This window comes from Pezoporus flaviventris, unplaced genomic scaffold, assembly GCF_033815535.1.
Source record: "Pezoporus flaviventris isolate CSIRO_AGI_PZ_B2104156 unplaced genomic scaffold, CSIRO_AGI_Pfla_v1 ptg000040l, whole genome shotgun sequence".
NCBI classification, from domain to species: Eukaryota; Metazoa; Chordata; class Aves; order Psittaciformes; family Psittacidae; genus Pezoporus; species Pezoporus flaviventris.
In genome coordinates, this window is record NW_026892588.1 from 10,600,300 (window position 1) to 10,620,278 (window position 19,979).

Here is a 19,979-nt window from a genome sequence, read left to right on the forward strand (position 1 = left end):
GAAGTTGCTTTTCCTCTCTCATCCTACGTACAGCCTCAAACCATCACAACAACAGCAGTACTCTGGCATCCAGGGGATTTGGGAGAAAAATGGCTTCATGCCCTTCAGAAATGCAGCACTGAAGCACATTTATTAATCATCAATTCTCTCTCACAGGCTCACAGTGGCAAATGCAAGCTTGAAATATTAAACAACCCCATTAGACTGAAAACTGCAAGCCAAATGGAATAAGGATAACTAATCTCCTAAAGTTTAGACCACCTCTAAATATTAGAGCAAGAGATAAAGAACAATTTGCTTGCAAAAAAATAGGATTGTACATTCGTACCTTTTGCTGCATGATAAAGGAAGCACAAGAGCAGGAGAGTATCTTACTCTGACCCTTCCTATTGCATCTTCCTCTCTTTACCTACCCTATTCTTCTGTTTGACTCTCCAAAACCCATTATATTGAAAATTACTCTTCACAGAGCACTACGTAATTCTCAAATGATGCTTGAGGCCTTTCAATTTCATCTTCTCTCATTCTGAAAAGCTTGTCTAGCTATTAGATTCCTCAGCTTACCTCTTGAAAGGGAGAAAAAAAAACCCAAAGGGAGTAGAGCTCCCAGCACTCTCTCAGCATCACTTAAACCTGCTCAAAGTTCCGTCAGGTCCTGCAACCTAAAGAACATGCTTTCCATTTCTAAGCCACAAGGAGCCTACCCTGCACTTCATAAAGTATCAACAGAGGACATTCAGGAGCCTCTTCCCTCAATACATGAATGACGAAGCACGAAAACAGTGCTTAAAAAAATTGCATCACTTGTTCTAAGCCAATCAGACCTCAAAGTTCCCTTTTGCATCTGTAAGAATATGTATTTACTACAGAGTACTGTCTAGGAGATAAAAGAATCAGTCAAAAATATAGGCAGAATGTATCAGGAGTAACCCTCTAAGGACCACTCTGTTTCCACAAGGCCATTCTGGCGAAAACTGAAGCAAAAGAACATGCAAAGAACAAAGCATGGCTCCTGCAGAAAATTTAGGTTCAGAAGTGCCCATTGAGACTGGAAATGTGATTGCATATGTTTGGGATACACAATGTGTAAACAAGTCCTGTTCATCATTTACTGTTAAAAGATTTGTTTAACAGGACATAAAAAACAAGAGGCAGAAGTAGCATCTTCACAACTGTCTGAAGGAGGTACCTGCTGCTTCATTAGAGCCAAGACAGGAATTTCTTCTCTTCCCACTCCATGAAGCTGCCTCTTATATTTCACACAACCTTCCCTGAAGGCACGTGTGGAACACTGCACTGATGCCCTTGTTCCAATTGCCATAGGTGAGAAATACAAGACACTATTATACAGTCAATATTAAACACATGCCTGGAACTTTTTAATTTTTTTTCTCAAAACCAAGAACACACAAATGAAAACAGTTGTATATCAAAACCACACACAATTTGAGGTGTTCCTAATTCATTTCAAAGCAACCAACCACTAAAGAGACATAAAACAGGTTCCGCAAAAGCAGGGTGGGTTTGGGCTTTTTTCTCTGGTTTGTGACTACTTTGAAGAAGGCAGAAACCATCAGGCAGTACAACGCATCTTCAGTCAAATGCAATACAAGTCCACTGTCCCTTAGAGGTGCTTTTAACACATACCTAACTTTGCATCCAAGTTTCCAACTGACATCCAATGTCAGTTTCAGTCTTCAAAACACTAAGCGTAATCACTAACCACTGCAGTGCTGTCAATATTTTAGGGTCTCCAGGGACCCTAAAAACATAACTGTCAGATTCAAAGCCATCCACAAGTTCTTACCCATAAACCAGCTATCATACTTTTATTATCAACTACACAAATTCTCAATCACTCAAAACCATACTGTGCAGAAAGCATCTATAATTCCAATCAAATACACTGCACAGATCTGTACCAGTGCTCCCACCACATGCTCCCTGGGAAAAAGGAAGATGCTGTCAGACATTTGGAAATTGGTTCTTCAGTACCAAGTGCTACTTCTATAGTATGTTTACCTCATTTTTCTGAGAAAGAAAATGCTCACACAAGTTTGGAAAATGCTTATCTAATAACTGCAGCTGGCTGGATAAGCACACTCATAAAGGACAGAAACAGCAGTAGCACAGGAATTCTCAGTGCATCAAAGATGATTATTTACAAGCTTTAAAAGATGACATCCTCTGACTGCTGACAAATAGCCTGATGAGAAACAGTTGGGACCTTGAGTAAGCTAGATTTGTCAGAAAGAATGCTCCTTTCAACACCAGCCCTTGAGATGGACTTAAATAGCTCTTCATAAAATGATAGGTTGCCTCTTTGAAGACATCAGGTAAATGTAAGCACAACAAGAAGTCTCTCAAAGAAGCCCCAGACCAGAAAATAAACTAGAGGACAAAAATTGGTATTAGTCTTGCATCTGAACAATGTGGTTCTGAGCTTAAGAGCAGATGAAAAGCAAATTATAGTCTAAAGATCACCACCCAGAACTGTTTAAATGAAATACTGCTGCACACAGAGCACAGGATAATGTTGTAGCAACTATTTTGGGAAAAATTAAACTCTTCCAACAATGCAGAAATTTACAGAGCTATGTTCTGCTCCCCTGACAATAACAGCAAGATATTTTAAGAGAACACAGTATTTAATCCCCTACAGTATCTGGCTGAGGTAATCTATGTGCTGTCAACACTAACATATTCAATAGCTGCACACCTGACACTAATGCTGACCTTGCAGAATGCAGTCAAAGCATACTTGAGAAAACCTGAACTGTAAAACAGTATGTAGAAGGTGAAAAGTTTAGAAGACCGCTCAAGGAGTCACAGAGTAAAGCTGGAAAGACCTTCCAGGCATAAGTATGGCCACAATGTAGACTTACAGAATAAAGCTAGTATACTAAGTTCCATTTATAGAAACAGTAAATAGAAAGGTAAATACATACACTGCCAGACAGATGTGGGTATGAAGATGTGGGCCTGGCACACTTTAAATAGTTTGCTACCACAATCAGTAAGAGGTAGCAGTCACCTTTGTAAGAATCTCAACATTTCCAATTAAGAACTGAAACTGATTTACTGGCAGGTACACACAACTCTGCCCTTCCTATCTACTATCAATACCCAGATGAACACGATAGAAACAATGTGAACAGAAGTTCTGCAGGAAACTTGTTATTTGGAAATAAAGATCAATGGAACCACATACAGCAGCACTTGACAAAAGCGAAATGGTCTCTCAGTTTTCCCTTGAGGAGAAAAAGGAAAAAGCTCCTAGCCAGGTAAGACTTCACTGACTGGACAGAAGATTCTGAACACCACCTCTCTGACAATTCATGAGAAAGAAAAGAAAAGATGATATTTAATCTTTTAAATACTTTCAGAATGTGTAAATAAAAGCTTTCTCAAGTTACAAGATGACAACTGGACTGGCATGATTTTCAAGTTCAGGAAGCACTTAGCTATATTCTACCTTTATCAAACCATCAGAAGATGGTTTTCATTGAAATTAAAAGGATGCAATTAAAAAAGCCCCAAACCAAAGTTCATTCAAGTGTCTTTAACACCATATGAAAAACATGAGTATTGTTAACTGAAACCAACGTGCAAAACCAAAGTCTCTTAAGACAGCCTATTTTCTGATCCTTGATATTCATACTGTTCCATCAATCAAAATCAAAATCTAGGTCATCAGTATTTTCAGCCAGGATGCAGGGATGTAACCCAAAAAACACCCACAGCACATCTTAGGAACCAAAGATTTCCAGCAAATTATGCACAATATCTAGTAAGGCTTCTGACAGACACTTCTGGTAGAACTTTAATCCTCTTCTACCCCACCTCCTAAATACCAGTTCATTCCAAATTCAATCTCTTCAGATACCCTGAAGCCAAAAGAAGTGCAAAGCAGTATCTTTCTGCCCAAAGGAAATCTTGGCCTTAGAGCCATTTTTAATACATACACTATTCTAAACTCTATTTTTAGATATACACTTTTCTAAACTGGAATGTTTCACACTCATCCACCAATATTCCAAAAGTCACTAATCTATCACAGAGGATTTGCTCAGTCTCAGGAAAGATACGCTCTCAAAACTAGGGTTTTGACCAGAGCATCACAAATATGGTTTACCCAAATCTGCCATTTGAAAGCTACTGTGAAATATATTGGTATTTTCTTGTCTTGAAATGCAAGAAAAGCATCTCAGCATAGAACCCACTGACATCTATGGACAAGATGAAGAATTTCAGATGTTAGCCAAGACAAAGATACTGCTCAAAACTTCTATTTCTGGGAAATCAGTTATACTTCAAAAGACAAGGAAGGGATTACCAAGGGTTGTGGGTTCCAGTCCTTGGACAAGAAAGGAGAGCAGGGAGGAAGCACCACCCAAGGCTCGGACATCTGACAAGGAGAAAAGAGGGTCTCAGTCAACCCACCTGGATATAAGGTGAGGCACATCCTTGCCTCTGGGACCATCACACAAGCCCTTACAAGCAGTGAACTAAAAGTCACGGGTGGAAGCAAAACCAGACTCTCCTACAGCAGAGTTAAGAAACTGTACATAGTTATAGTGGAGTACCACCAGTTTTTATACAGGTAAGGGGGCATTTCAACCAATGAAGTTCCCAGGACAGTTTCATGTATTTTGTGTTTTCCATGTATTTCAAAGGGACACCAACTCTGGTATGTTGCCCCTGGGACACCATCTGGAATAATTTTTTTCACCTCCTACTGGTAAACACCTCACACTGTCCTAAGCAACACAACCAACACTCTTGGCTTTTTGATCCACTTGGTTCTTCAATGTCTTCTGGCTAGATAGCCACAGCCAGCAAGTTACTGGTAGGCCTGAAAAGGTCTGGTTTTACCATCAAGAGTCTGTCCTGGGCAAGGAGTTGTTTGCCACGTTATATGTGGTTACAATAAAAAACTTATAGCCCAAGGACAGCTAGAAAACAACTAGATCTTTGCACCAGTTCTACTACCTATTCAACAGGGCAAGTCTTCTACTCACTCCTTCAATGATTACCCCTTATCACTGGCACACAGCAGAGCACTGAAATATAATTTGCATCCAAATTAATTTCTATGGAAGCATTTTCTTTCAGCCTGCACTTCCCATCAGTAAGACAGAGGCCACACATTAAAAAAAGAAAAGAAAAGAAAACATTCAGGCACAGCAGCAGGGGAAAGAATAAGAGGCAGGTACACTGGCTTGGCAGTGGAATAAGAGTTTCAGTAGACCTGGAAGAAGAATAATGGGTGACCAAAAGGAAGAAATGTACCCAAATAAAATTCTGAATGTCCACAGAACATTTAACCTCATTTCTGGCAACTGGAAGGCTCTTATGAACCATATGCAATTCAGAGTGACAGTCTGCTTCAACAATGCTGTCACTTTCGCATTAAAACTTTTCCAACAAGATTTCTCAAAAAAAGATAGGAAGAACTTCTGGCCCTTGACATAAAATTCTAGTGGAATTCAAGTAAACCTAGCCTATGCACAACCAACAGCCCAAGGGTGTTTCAGATGACTTACATGACACCTTGCAGGACTTTCTGAGGATCAAGGTCGAATAATCTATCAACATAGTGGCGGCTACTCGCTGTTACCTCCTGTGGAGACAGGAAAAAAAAAGTAATGCTTTAAATATTTCATATCAATTAATTACATTAGATATTAGGAAGAGGTTCTTCCTTTTGAGGGTGCTGAGGCACTAACCCAGGTTGCCCAGAGAAGCTGTGGCTTCCCCAGTCCCTGGCAGTGTTCAGGGCCAGGTTGGATGATCTTGGAACAACCTGGTCTAGTGGAAGATATCCCTGCCCATGGCAGAGATTTGGAATTATGAGCTTTAAGGTCCCTTCCAACCCAAACAAGTCTGAGATTATATCATATAATGGCAGACAACCAGAAATGGCTAACACAGCAGCAAGTTTACAAAATCTATCAGGCAAGATAGCAGCAAAACCACAGAATCATATTTAACTGTGTAGTATGTTACTGCTGGGCAACACTCACGCAAAGAATTAAGCTTGTGTTGAAGTGCGATTTAAAGAAGATGATATACGTAATATACATAACCTGTTATGATTCAAAGCAAGTTAACAGTGTCAGCTGTGAACAGGGCATGCAAAAAGCATCTACTTCAGTTACATTAAATTCCAATTTTATTATGTTTAATTACTACATAGAAAAAACATGAATTCCTGAAAGAAAGCTTTAAGAGCAGTTAATGCTGCTCAAGAAGAACACCCACAAACAAGCTCCTGAAAATAAGGAAGCCTGTATGAAGGCATTTTTCTGTAACTGACTTTAACATGACATATGTACACAATTCAGAGACTGTCCTTCTATACAGCGTCCCACACAGCTCCAACAGAGACAGCAGCAAAACATTCTCTGTAATTCCCACAGCTACTTTGTAAAACAAAGTGAACTCTCCTCTCAGCAACAGGACCATGCTTGTAAGCTAAACATTTACGCACCAATGAATTGTTATTCCCTTTGAGAAGATCCAAAGTTGCACATGACAAGCGTTCCAAAAACTAAGGATGGGACAGGGGAAGGGAATTTTCCCTCCAGGTTCTCAGGAACATGTGCCAGGGTGCTTTTCCATTATGTCTTGGGTTTTTTTCTTTTTGCCAGCTCAACTTTTCCTTAGGCTTTTCATATATTTTTTCCTTCTGAATTTTCCCTGAAAGAAGCTATAAGGGAACTGACAACCCCTCCTTGCTTTTACAAGTATCTACTCTCAAGCTGAATCTGCTCCTGCTTCCCCACCCAGATGTCAGAAGCACCATCAGCATCTTGCCTGTAGTCTCAAAGAGAATCATCTAGAGGTAGCAATGCTTCTCTGACTCCAGAAAAACTATTTAATTATGCAAAATGAATTCTACAGCTTCATAGTCACTGTGTAATGAAAGTATTTTCTGACAAAAGCAGTAGACTTTGATCTACCTGATCTACATATTTATACACAAAAGTCTTCTAGACTTCAGAGATCCCACTGTTTTCTGTTTCTAAAATACCCTAGCTTTCACCCTATCAACTATTATGTTTGCAATATGTAGAAGAGCTTTCGTATCCAGGCAAACAAGTTTTTCAAGTAGTCCCCAAAAAACCTACCAACATCAGCAGTTTCAAGGTTCTAATAACCACTAAGAAATAATAAGGGAAGAAACAGCCCCAAAATTCAGTTCTTTTAAGCAGCATCTACACTACATCTTTTGCATTATTACTCCCAGGTAGCAGAACCCTGATGAGCAGCAGGACTAGGCTAGCAGCACCGTCAGTTCTACTTACTCTCAGCTTCCCCAAGGAAGCTACCGGTAGTTGTCAGACCCTCCTGCCACACCAGCGCCCTGCCCACAGATGCAACCCATCAGCCTCCTCCCTTCAGCACAGGCCATGCCGGGAGATCCCCAGTAGCTCCTACGAGAGGATTAGCGTTTCGCCACCAAAACACCACCCACATGCTCCGCCAGCCCGCCGCGCTTGGGAGAGACCCTGCCTCAGCTCTGCCCTGCCGCAGCCGCGCTGTTTCAGCGCAAAACAATGTCAGCGAAGCCTCTTTTTGCTGAATCGGAGCTTCGGGGGGCTGGAGGAAAGACTGGCAAAAACATTTACAGGAGAGCAACTGAACAGCCTAAGTCGTGTCATGAGGTAAAACACGTTCAGAAGACCCGGCACCTTTAGCCAGAACAGGAACGCACTCCTCTGAAAAAGAGAGGATGCCGTTCTGAAGAGAAGTCTCCCTCTCTCGAGAAGTTGTTGCCACAGGGGATGACGGGGTACACGCCACACAAGAGAACGAGCGCCCTACCGACCCCCGCGCCACCCTTGCGGCCCACCATAGCCCGCGCCCCCCCCAGTCACCCCCGCTACCGTACAAAGGGGCCGGAAGGCCGGCCCCCCTCAGCAAAGGCCAAGGTCAGGCCGAGGAGCGCAGCGGCGGCGCAGGCCCCGCGGCACTCACCGAGAGGACGCTCATGCGGAGCGGCGCCTCCAGCACGCACGCCATCTTGGCGGACGCAGCAGCAGCTCCGGCGGCGGCGCCCTCACGCTCGCGCGCGCGCCGCTGCCGCCGCCGGCGGGCACGGCCTCATGGCGGAGCGCAACACAGCGCCGCCGGGCGGGAGGAGAGCGGCGGGGGGAAAGGAGGCGGAGCTCCGCGGCCTCCCGCGCGGCGAATCGGCCGACGCTGACACCACGCTCCCTTCCGGCGGCCCACCGCCAGCCCGCATGCGCCGGCCATGGCCCGTCCCGCCCTGGGCGGGAACCGCGTGAGGACGCTGTAGACGCGAGCCTGGCCGTGAGGGAGAGGCCGAGGGGCCTCAGCGCGGGCTGCTCTCGCAGCACCGAAATGGGCACGATGCGGTACACGGTCACAGCCCGACCTTATCGCGATCAACCGAGTGTAGCTTCAGCTACCTGGAATAGAAATCATGGAATTCGGTAGGCCCTCCTGTAGCCCTGCCCCTGCCTGTGTGGAGCTCCTGGGACTTAATGAGCGTGAACAGGGCGTGGGCCTGCGGTTCATCCACAGAGCTGGAGCGTTAGGAGAACCGGTTACTCTGGGACACGGGCATGGCACGGTTTCCCAGGCTCTGCCTTGCTGCACAGAAACTAAACGGTTTAGGAACTTTAGGTTTGGTCATAGCTTTTTTTGCTTTCATGGATCTTTTAGTTTGGAGGTTTTGTAGAAAACGCCTCAAACACCCACAACTTCACACAGTAAGATCTGATATTTTTGTATTAGCACCCCTGTATTTCACCTCTTGTGGCACGGAGGTTCCAATTCTATCAACCATTGCTCCTCAAAGCAGAATTAAAGGGGCAGCAGGTAGGATAGTAAAAGGCACAAAGGTCAGGTTAACTTCTGCTGTTGCAAGTTAAACACAGGCTTGCCAGCTGTTAGAAATGGCAGAGGAGAATGGGAGCACAATAGCTCGGGATGCTGTCACACACTGACTTTAATACTTGAATTAAGAAGAGAAAAAAATGATGAAGCTTTGAACAAAACACCTGTGCTGGTCTGGAATAAAACAGGTGAACACTTTTCTCAGGCACTTTGTAGGGAATAGCACATATAATTTTAGACTAAGTGCAAGTTGCTCATGCTGAAAAACACTGTGGTACAAGACAGAGATCTTGACAGAGAATTTCTCAATTTACTCAAGAAACAAAATTTCTCACAAAAATTTGAAAAGTTCTCAAAATCCTCTAAAGCTTCTTTTTGAAGAGGGCTGAAGCATCTGGGTCTTAAAAGCTGAATAAACTTTGTCAGCCTTCCCTGGTGTTTTTTGTAATTTGTGGAGTACTTGATATTCACTGGAGATGCTTCAAGTTCAGAGCTTCAACTGAATTCTACATGCAGCAAAGGATCTTGCTGACAGGGAAAGCCTATCATGGACAAAAGCTCAGTAGGGGAGGACACTTCAGACTGCAAAGAGGGTGTGAACAACTGCAAGAAAGGGCACAGTGACATTATACAGATCACACACGATTTGTACTCAAAAACAGGTTAACTATATTTACCAGCTAAACTCTGCTCAATGGATGCTGAAATACTGTATTAAAATATATTTAAATATTCAAAAATCATTATCTTGTCAAAGTCTCCTGCTTTATGGAAAGCAGAAACACATATCAGAAAAGGGGGGGGGGGGCGGACGGGACAGACACGACAGGGACGGACATGGGACAACACTCAACAGAACAGTTTGTTTTTAAAACATCAAATAAGACTAAAAAGTCTACCTATTACATGTAACATAAATCTACTCCAGTTCACAGGCAATCTGACAGCTGAATACTACACCCGGATATCTTGTGAGACTTTCCAAGTTCGCAACACATTTTATGCTTAAAATATTTTATTTCCAATATAGTCTTCAGATCATGAGGCATGCTTAAAATTTTAGCACTGCAAACTCAAGACCCTTAAAGATAGTTAAATATCTACAGTAATGTCGCTAATAATTCACAACTGCTTTAGATAACCTGAGGGTTACACCAAACACTTCCAGTTTTTCCATCACATCTTAGTACAGTTCTCTTTGGTGGGTGTTCTGAGAGATAAGCAGGCACAGACAGACAGAGGAGGAGTATTAAAAGGGCTCAACTAATCGTTTAGTAAACAAGATAACATCCTCTGGAAGAAAGCCCAGGATGTTAGTAGCCACCAGTATAAAGCTGTTAATTGAAGGTGGAGAACATTAATTTTGCCATTTAATAGCCCCTGAATACTTACACATATTTAGTTTTCACAGTGAACTGCTGACAGGAGAGGAACCAAGATGAATCCCACAATGCAGAAAGACAAAGTCTTGCCCTTAGTCTTTCCCTGCAACATAACTCACACTCACCAATCCATTTCACTTATTTCTCCCTGTCCAGTTCCCTTTTCCTGTCAGGATGCTTTTTTCTCTCCACAGTGCCTGTGCCTCAGAGGAGCAAAAGCACACAGGAGCTATTTGTGCTCTCAAGGGCAGCAGAGTCATAAGGAAGCCACACTGTCTGGACTCCAAAACCTCAGCACAGCACACCAGCAGTATTTGATAGGAAGACTAGCGAGTGTAAAGACATACGCTTGAAAACGTTGTCTTTTCATTAATTCAGTAAGTTTTGTTATCCTTGGCCTTGTAGGCCAGAAGAGTGTAATCAGTTTGCTAATAATTCAGGACAAACTGGAACAGTAAACAGAAAACTCCCAAGAGGGTCCCTCTTCTGGCAGCTCCTGTCTTCCCTCAGCTGAAGTTTGTGAAGGTATTGTGGAAGATCGCAAATCCAGTGGTAAGAATATGGCAAGTCACAAACTGCTGAAGAGAAGTGACAGGTGAAACCCCAGGCTAATGACAATGGTAGGCATTATTGTCTCAAGCAACTAATAATTATAAACATCAACCACCTTATCTGAAACCAGCCTTAATTAAGGCGAGACAGTGATGATGTCCATGTTTAGGAAGCTCTTCATCCTAACTACTTGCATTTTAATTTCAAGACATTGTTTTCAAGTTTTAGGAAACAGCACACAAGTGAGTTTTTGAGAAGAGATGCACTTTTCCATGGTCCACATAAAACTGCCATGCTTCAAATTAAGAGACGTTGTTCTCTATCAAACAGTAAGTAAAAGCCTATACTGGACAACATTGTTTTGTTTATGACATTTTTCTGTGGCATGAATATCATCAGAAACAAAAATCTTCACTCTTCTATTGCTGTTTTGTAATCAAGGGAATTCTATTTTCAAATTTAGTTCATGGAGTTATTGCATATGCTACTTTGTATTAAAAGTTCAGTATAAAACAAAAGCAGTAAAATCAAATCATTCAGTCTTGTAAGTCAGACATCCTCCTACTTTGACTTGAGTTATAATTTAAGATTCCTTTTCTTGTTAAACAGACATGGTGAATTCTTATATAGCAGTACAGTGAAAGATATGTAGTATACACTAATAACCAAGAACTGAAGCAAAATCAGGTGATTATACATAAGCTTTAAATCCTTTGACAAAGTACTTTCTTGGAAAAGTCTGCTTCTGACTTAGATGTTCAATCCAGATAAATCTTCTTCCTTGTAAGAGGTACACAGAGCCTCTTCAGCTTAAGAAAGTAATATCAATAAGATCAAGTAACATTAAAAGCATGAGTAGTCCACAACAGTTCTTGCCATCTTCCCATAAAAAGGCAGGGTGAGAACTTAGTTATACATCATATGAAGTATTATTCTGTTTTATCTTCATCCTCTGCAGCATAAATAGCTTGATTCCTTCTCTTAATTTTTTTAATGCCAGTGTTCCCATTTTCACTACCACAAATGCGCTTTAATGGTCTCTCACTTAAGCTCTTCTCTTCCACCTGCTTACTCACACCAGATTTCTCCAGTTCCTCATTAGTGGAGTCCATAGCATCATCAGATGATACCGCCATGGAGTCTGGCATGATCCGGATGTCAGAAAAACTTGCAGAGAAGTCAGGAGGATGGTCAGGAGAAGGATCAACGGAACATGTACTCAAGTCTTCATCACCACCTTCTTCATCCAGCATTATTTCATCTGGATTAATGGATGAAAGTCCAGAATTATCTGTACTATATTCACTGGGTTCCTCTGCTGACCCAGTACTGTCCATCTCCTCTTCCTCCTCCTCTTCTTCATATTCACCTCGTACTGAGCCCTCATCTTTAGCTTGCTGGATCCTGTCATTGATGTCAGTGAGACCAAACCGGGCACAAAACTCAGTGGTCTGTGGATTGATGGTATGAACTGGTTCCACATGTTTTTGGGGCTTCCTGGGATCATAACAAGCAGCTGTCAATGTGAAGTTACAAGGGATTTTGAGGTTATGATTCATCTCTTCTAACACCTCTTTGATGGCTTCTTCTGATGCACTGTAGTCCCACCTAAATAAATGTATAAAGCTTAAACAAGTGTGGCTAATGAAAACCTATTTCCTGCTCCCGCTGCAAAGAGAATCTTCATAAAATGGATAAAGAATTCATCTTACAATAGACACCTAATTCCTCAAATGAGTTTTCAGTTAAGTACATTACCTTTGGAAAATATTAACATTCCCCTCTCCCCATTTTTGTATTATGTCACCCTTGTGTACTGAGGCACCCAAGAAACATTAACCCACCCACCCTTATAATCCAGCCTGATTTTCAGTCTCACAGTGTAACTGCCAGGATGATCAGCAACCATGTATATTTCACTCCTCAAATGGTTGTGTCTAAGTTTGCAAAACAAAACTAACTGCCCCTGCAGAGCAGCAAAGAAGTCATATACTCTAGAGTACAGCTCTTGTCAAAATCCCCTTTGCTCTCCAAGGCATTTAGCAGGACCTACAGGCATTACAAGCTGCAGAACAAGAAACACAATTCTAAGGTAAGTTTGCTTCCAGTTCAGCAAAAATCACCCTTTCATCTGTTTTGCATGCAACTTACTTTCCATGAAGGCCATTCTTTTCAGGCATATTCCATGAGCTCTGAGTCACATTAACAAGACTGTTGGTGGCCTTGAGGATTGCAATCCACTCAGCATCATACTCCAGCGAATCACCTGCACTAGGATCATGTTCTATGTCTATTATCTGTTTACAAAACCACAAAAACACATGAGGTGAGTTATTTCCCTTGGCACCAGAAACTGATTAAAGTTTCAAGTATTACTTGCATGGTTTACAGTTTTAATTAAGTTTCAAGAACACTGAGATAGTGATCTCAAACAAGTCCTCTCAGTTAGTCCTAAAGTTTACAGCAATAAAGGGCTAAGAAAGGACAATCAGCAATAGTAAAAAAAAGCATTACTGTATTTTACCTTACAAGCAACTAAAGCAGAACATCCTCCTCCCCACTGCCACAGCTACTGGACAGTTATGGAACTTGGAAAACAGAATTTGCCTACTCTTGAAATTCATACCACCTTCTAGGCAAATATATAATCAAGAATTGATAGCAACAGTCACTCTGCTGTATAAACAAAACAAAGATACACTTTAAACCAGAGCTACATACAGCCGAATCACCATGCTGCTGGAGGCAGTATTACTCCAGATCAGTTTTGCTACAGGAGTCTAAGTCTGGACTAGCACCCCAGTGTACCTTTGCATAGCAAAAGATCATCCTCTCTCTATCCTTCAAAGGTAGCTACTAGGGCAAATGGATACCACCACACATCCAAAAGACAGATAATGAACCATCTTCCCTTTAAGCTGACAAAAAAGGGCTACTTTAAAGGAAGATCACTGAAATACTTCACTGCATTTGAAGAACACGTTGCCAGCAGCTCCCTTTCATAACAAAAGATTTTACATACATCCATATGAGATTTTACAGATGGCACCCCAAGCAGCACAAGCCACAAACATGAACATTGTTTTGCTCATAGTTTGGCAGTTGTATTAAGAATTCCCACAACCCAGACCTCCTACTTGTCCACTGCCCTTCCTAGCCAAGATATGCACTAAACAAAAAGAAGCAGAACCATTCTCATAGGAAGCCACAGCAATTCCTGCTGGAATTAAGAAAACTGAAAGGAAATTACAATATTCAACTTAGGACTCAATCCTGTCTGCATTCATGAGTCCAGAGGCAGAGGCCTTAACTTACCCAGACTAAACTGTAAAAGAAGAAAAGCCCCAGGATGGCCTTTCTTTTTAGGTTTGACATCTGGGGAGGGGTGGGACCAAACAAAAAAAAACAAAACCCAAACACCATAAGAGAAGATTCAATTCAGGTTAAAGTAGGGCTACTCCTCCAGTTAAGTGTTTGTTCTAAGGTGGAAAGAAACAATAGGAATAAGCAAGCACCACACGTGCATGACAGGACACAAGGTTTGCTTATTTTAACACTATACAAAGAGCATTCTATACATGGACCATTCCTAGTTTCTTTCCAATTCCTCCATTAATCAGAACTATTTTTATGCTTGTACCCAGAAACACCACTTAGCAGTCCAGATAAGTGAGGCACTTCAAAAGTGATAACCCACTGCACAAAGTCATCACCTGCAGAAAGTCTCTGTGTGGCAGGCATTTATCCAGAGCCAAAAACTTCGTTGCTTTTGGTAGCTCTTCTTTGGAATTTGTCTAGGAAACAAATGGTGTTAACACAGTCATTACCATTTCTGTGAAATTTGACCATTCTAAATAAGTTATATAGAGAGATTCAAAGGCATACTGTATACAGAAGATGACTTTCTGAAAATCAGCATGGGACTGTAAGAAAGAGATGGTGGGACAAAGACAGACTTTATGTGAAGTCTAACAGGAAGCCAGATGCAAATGACAGCAATAGAAAGCAAGGGCCATACTTCATCCTTAATCCAGGCAGCTGAGCACACATAGCCTTGAAGCAAAAAGAAAAGCCTTAACATAATTTGAAATAGACTTGTTGAGAATAGGTCTAGAATTACAGATTTACAGCTAAATAATCTGCAAATAGGAATAGCGTGTCACACCACTTTCAGGAATAACTCAAACCAAGAGAAGCTGCAACCTACAGGGGGTGTCTTTTGGCTTTACCCAGGCCACCAGACAACTTAACCTGCCAAGCCTTACTACAGGTATCCTCCCATCACCAGTTAACTGCTCTCTTCTTGTTCAGTTGCTTCTCTATAACCTTGTTTTATAGTTGTCTCCTTCCTCAGTGAAGTGTTAAAAAAGACTGATTCTCTAATAAACTTTATCAGTTTCAAGTGCAGTAATGTTAGCTGTTTCACATTGTCCCTGAAGAAGATTAGGTACTTCCACCACTGATTTATAATGTCTCTTTAACTTACATAGCTCAGTAGTCTTAAAACCTCTTCATGTTTTGCAGCTTAAGCTGAGCTTTAATAACTGAGCAAAAATATTAAGAAGTTGCTTTTCTGGACATGATTACCTGCACTGGAATTCTAAATGTGCTTGGGATATATACATTTCTGATACTTCCCCCACCACTCCCTTTACCTGGTGTTGCATAAAAGCTGCAAATTTAACATGAAGATGTGCTGAGAACCAGTAGGTGGGTTTCAGATGCTGCAGAAGCTCTGAGGCAGCAGGGCTTCCTAACGTGTTGTTCTCCACTTCTTGTCGGAAGAAAGACTTCATCTTAAGAAGCTGTTTCTTGTTCCCATAGTGATAGATGCTCCTTGGCCAATCATGTGACATAAATATATCAATTGGACGCTTTAACTGTCAAGCCAAAATGCATATAATATAAATAAAACACATATGGTAACTTTCAAAATTACACAGCACAAGATGGAACACGTGTAACATGTTCTACCTCAGATCAATGCAGAGATAGCTGTGACAATAGCCTCACTTTCAAAGCAAGGAAGCACACCACTGAGCCCCATCTTTCAGGTGGCCTTTGCAGTTGTCGAGGGACTCTAGTCTCCATGGTGTGTACTGCACTTTCTTGAGACAGTCAGCTGTGGTTTATATATACTGCCTTATAAAAGAGATCATATCATCACAGTAAGTGTCAGGCACTCTGAAGGAGACTCTTATAAATTACAGTTATAGAGCAAATTCTCTACCCACAATCAAAGGAATCTTCTTCCTCCTGAAAATTTTTAAACAGCTTTGTTTAAAAGGGATAATGGCTAAGCCATTTCTCCTCAAAGGAAGCACCCTCTGAAGTCTAATCTAAATCCAAATGCAACTAATAAGAAACTTCGAATGACAGCAAACCTTTGTCATATGTGCAGCATTGCTGTATCTACTGAACACTTAAGTGTGCAACTGCAACCTGAATAACCATTCACAAGATGCTTATAAATACATGTATTTACACCACAACTTAAGCCAAAGGGAGTAGCCCTTCTGACAAAGCAGGGAGTAGGCAACAGCTCAAAACTAAAGCTAATCTGTCTTTTGAACTTCTCACCCTGGAGTCAAAAATAGTTCAGCCATAGAAACCTGGTATCCGCTTATTCAGCTGGTTCAATTTTGATTAGTTAACTTTTCACCAACCATCTCGCATGTTAGACAAGGCAGCACCCCATCTTCCTAAAGCTAACATAAGAGAGGAGTATAGCTGGAGTACTTTCCATTCTGTGAATTTTATCCAATTAATTAAAACAAAATCACTCCTGCCTGTGCCAATTCAGATCAAATATGCACTGCCACACAAAGCTTTAGAAGAATAACTGTCCCTCGAAGTGTTCAAAAACCATGTAGATTAGGCCCTTAGTGACATGGTTTAGTGGTGGACTCAGCAGTGGTGGGGAACAATTGGGCTGGATGATTTTGAAGGTCTTTTCCAACCTAGCTGATTCTAATAACATCCAGCATGAAATGGCCTGTCCAGATTAGCTAGGAGATATTGGTAAGATTTGCTATCCAATAGTGTATTTGCTCAGAGTAGCTTTAGCAGTTTACTTCTAAATTAATGATAACTATTTACCACTGTTTAAAAAAAAAAAAAAAAAAAAAAGATTTTTCACTAACCTGCTTGAGTTTGAAGACTTCAATATTCCTCACATGGTAAGCACTTCTGATTGTTTGCTGGTTATATGGCGGACACTCAAAGTGGCCTGAAACGTTTGGGAAAAGGAAAAGTAGTTGCCCAAATTGATAGTTGCCTCTTAATGCTATTGAAAGCTAACTTCTTGGGGTTACACAGACACCTAGAGCAATCCCAAATACAAGGCTGCCAATCAAAGGAGACACTGTATTTCCTTTACACAAGGCTTACACCAGCATGTGTTGCACACAGCAAGTCTCTGTGAGTGGTTAGTGACCAGAACATAACTTAGGACCTAACAACTCAAAAAGAGGTAGAAACCAAAAGATCACAAAGCAATGCATGAGTACTGACTCAGGCCACTGAGGCTGTGATCTTTTCGTGTTTCTTCAAGATTGCTACTGTCAATCATGAAACTACATCTTAACAGATTCAGCAGCAGTTTGAACATGTCTGTAATTGCCCACAGGCACCACAGGATCTGGAAGTGCAAACACATACCCTGCCAAAAGAGACGGAGTCTCCAACTTTCCCTCAGGACAAGAAACCTGAATGCCTATCAGAGCTCCCAAGGACTCTTAAGAATGGACAGAAAAATTTCTTTTCTAGTAGTCAGCGCTATTGTCGACAAAGCCTAATTTCCCCATGCAACACTCAGCATATCAAGCAGGTATGCTTGATAACAAATTTAGGTAGCATTAACAAATATCTGACAGAATCATGTTTTCTCTGAAGCACTGTATTACTAAACATAATATTACTGGACAAGAAATCGTAAGTAAGAGAGCACTATTTAATGTGTTGAGGAGATCAGAAAGGCTAAACTATCTTCTATTTGATATGAATGTATAGATTCATATCAGCTAGATATAAATCTATGATTCAGCTAGATATCTTCTAGGTAATACCAGATATCATCTGTACAATGATGGAGACCCTTCCAAGGAATAACTTGAATATACAAACATATAACCAGGAGGAACCAATCCCGAGATGCACCAACACTAAGCCTCAGTCCATTTGTACAATATCATACTTATTGACTGTTTCACACAAGGAAAACGAAACAGTCTTCCATTGCATGCTAAAAGGTCACTACCATGGAAAAACAAGACTATTCCAACAACAACATTTAAAAGGTGCATTGCTTCCTGCTGTGTCACCACACAGCTACCGACTCATCTACCACCTCCGGAAAAATCCGTGTGTTGAGCCAAGAAAGGCTTCCATCATAAGAGTCAGTCTAGAAGAGAGGAGGCACAGACAGACCCACACATGACAGCTCGGGCCTAGTGCTTCCCTCCCGGCTACCCACTCAGCGAGGCCCGCTCTGTCCAGCCATACCTTTCCGGTAGTCGTGTGACTTGAAGATGCCGGAGATGCCGCCAATCCTCACTCCGCGATATCGCACAACACCTGCGTAACCTAGGAGAGACGGGAGCGCGGCTTGTCACGGCGGAGCTGGGGCACGGCGAAGGGCTGGGGGGGAAAACGGCTCTGGGAAACCCTACCGAGGTAGTAGATGTTGGGCGCCACCCACCCGCCGTAGGGCAGCTCCTGCAAGTGGTTGGATGCCTCGTGGTTCCCACCAATGAACACCGTGAGGACCGGGGCTTTCTTCTCGCCGGAGTAGTACCTGAGGAGAAACGACAGATGCTGTAGCAGGGTGGGCCGTGCCGGGCCCCGGTGGGACGAGGCCAGGCCGGGCGGCGCTCACCGGTAGAAGGTCTGCATATGGCGGTACTTGGCGGGCACAGCCATGCAGTGCAGGTCGGCCTCGTTGCGCACGGCCTGGAAGTCGCCGCAGCAGAGCAGGAGGTCGGGCCGCACATTGTGCCGCCGCTGCAGCAGCTCCAGTGTCTCGTACATCTTGTCCAGGGCGCCATGGCAGCACCCCGCGACCGCCACCTTCATCGCCGCCGCCCCGCCACCGCGCACGCGCCGCGCGCGCCTACCTCGTCACCACTCTCGTCACCAACTACGTCACTAACCACCGCCCTCCCCGGTGCCGGCACCGCGGCGGAGCTCGGTGGGTGCGACCGGTCCCCCCTAGCCCGTGTAGAAGCCACGGCCTCGGGTGCCCAGGCCCGCCAAAGCCGCTCCAAGCTCGCCGGCTGTCAGGCTGGCCTAGGGAATCTAGCGCTGAGCTCCCCGTCTCTCTCCCCAACAGCCGCGGGGAAGAGTCACACCGCTGGCAGGTGGGACCTGCACAAAGGGGAGGGGGGAACTGCCCCGGCACAACGAACCGTAATCGGTCAGAAACGCCTGTTACACGCAACCGAGCTTCGCGAACCCGCGATGCCTTCTGCAACGGGGCAGGGGGCCCCGCAGAGGGAACGCTGCTTAGCTCGCAAACCACCACGCAGCTCTCTCCACAGGCACAGCCGGTGAGTGCAGCCCACGCTACCTGCCAGCTTAGCAGGGAAGCTGCAAGGCTTCACTTGGTTCTCATTGCATGGCACAAGAACAAGGAGCAAAGATGTTGGTGGAGCAGCAACAGAGCAAGCAGTAGCTGTGCATGCTTTTGCCTGGCATTTGTGCCAATAAAAGGCAGGCTTTGGGCTTGCAAAGGACATGGCATTCCTTCAGTGTGTTTGTCCTGCCACTTCAGCATTAAGCAAGCATATTTTCAGCATATTCAAGCACTGGCTTCTTGTAACTTCCTAACATAGGACAGGAGCAGTCAATGCCTTTACCAGGGCAATGGGGCACAAGGCAGGGCAAAAAATCAGGCATCTCCCGTTTTACTCACAGAATGTCAGGCTCCCTCATTTGGAAAGCAGTGGTTTCTTTGGTTTTAAGGGCAGTGAACCGGATCATAGGGTGGTACCTGTGTGTCACAAAACCCACTCCAGATACTTTCCACTGTTCAGGTTTGCTGGTTTTGGGTTTTCTGAAGCAGTCTTGAGGGATGGAGCAAAATTACAAGAACATAATTAAGCATGAACTTGCTGCTGCTTACCCTGTAATCATGAAACCAAGCAAACATTCCTGTTCCCCTACCATAGCAAGTATTAC

At 43.0% G+C, this 19,979-nt stretch overlaps 2 protein-coding genes across 11 annotated transcripts in view; both read right to left on the reverse strand.

The window, feature by feature from the left end:
• ARMC8 (armadillo repeat containing 8) overlaps positions 1–8,243 on the reverse strand; it is a 67,157-nt gene extending 58,914 nt beyond the window's left edge. For 4 of the 9 annotated variants that reach the window (XM_061465261.1, XM_061465260.1, XM_061465259.1 and 1 more), the window contains exons 1-2: positions 7,984–8,240; positions 5,547–5,623 (exon numbers count right to left, since the gene is read on the reverse strand). In XM_061465261.1, the coding sequence (XP_061321245.1) occupies positions 5,547–5,623; positions 7,984–8,028 (122 nt within the window). In that variant the 5' untranslated portion in view covers positions 8,029–8,240. Of the gene's footprint in view, positions 1–4,336; positions 4,356–5,546; positions 5,624–7,983 lie in introns of those variants that run through there. The other 5 variants (XM_061465256.1, XM_061465254.1, XR_009745477.1 and 2 more) reach the window with 4 other exon arrangements.
• A 1,622-nt stretch (positions 8,244–9,865) lies between these two features.
• On the reverse strand, positions 9,866–18,956 carry DBR1 (debranching RNA lariats 1). Of its 2 annotated transcripts, none has more exons than XM_061465278.1 (8): positions 18,679–18,956; positions 18,473–18,597; positions 18,306–18,386; positions 16,946–17,031; positions 15,458–15,682; positions 14,516–14,596; positions 12,954–13,099; positions 9,866–12,410 (listed from the first exon to the last, which is right to left on the reverse strand). In XM_061465278.1, exons 1-8 carry the CDS (start codon positions 18,873–18,875, stop codon positions 11,732–11,734), a joined length of 1,620 nt encoding a protein of 539 aa, XP_061321262.1. In that variant the 5' UTR covers positions 18,876–18,956; the 3' UTR covers positions 9,866–11,731. The 2 variants fall into 2 exon arrangements, with proteins under 2 accessions (XP_061321262.1, XP_061321263.1); XM_061465279.1 differs by having other exon boundaries at positions 18,502–18,597; positions 18,679–18,940.
• Positions 18,957–19,979: the final 1,023 nt, after the last annotated feature.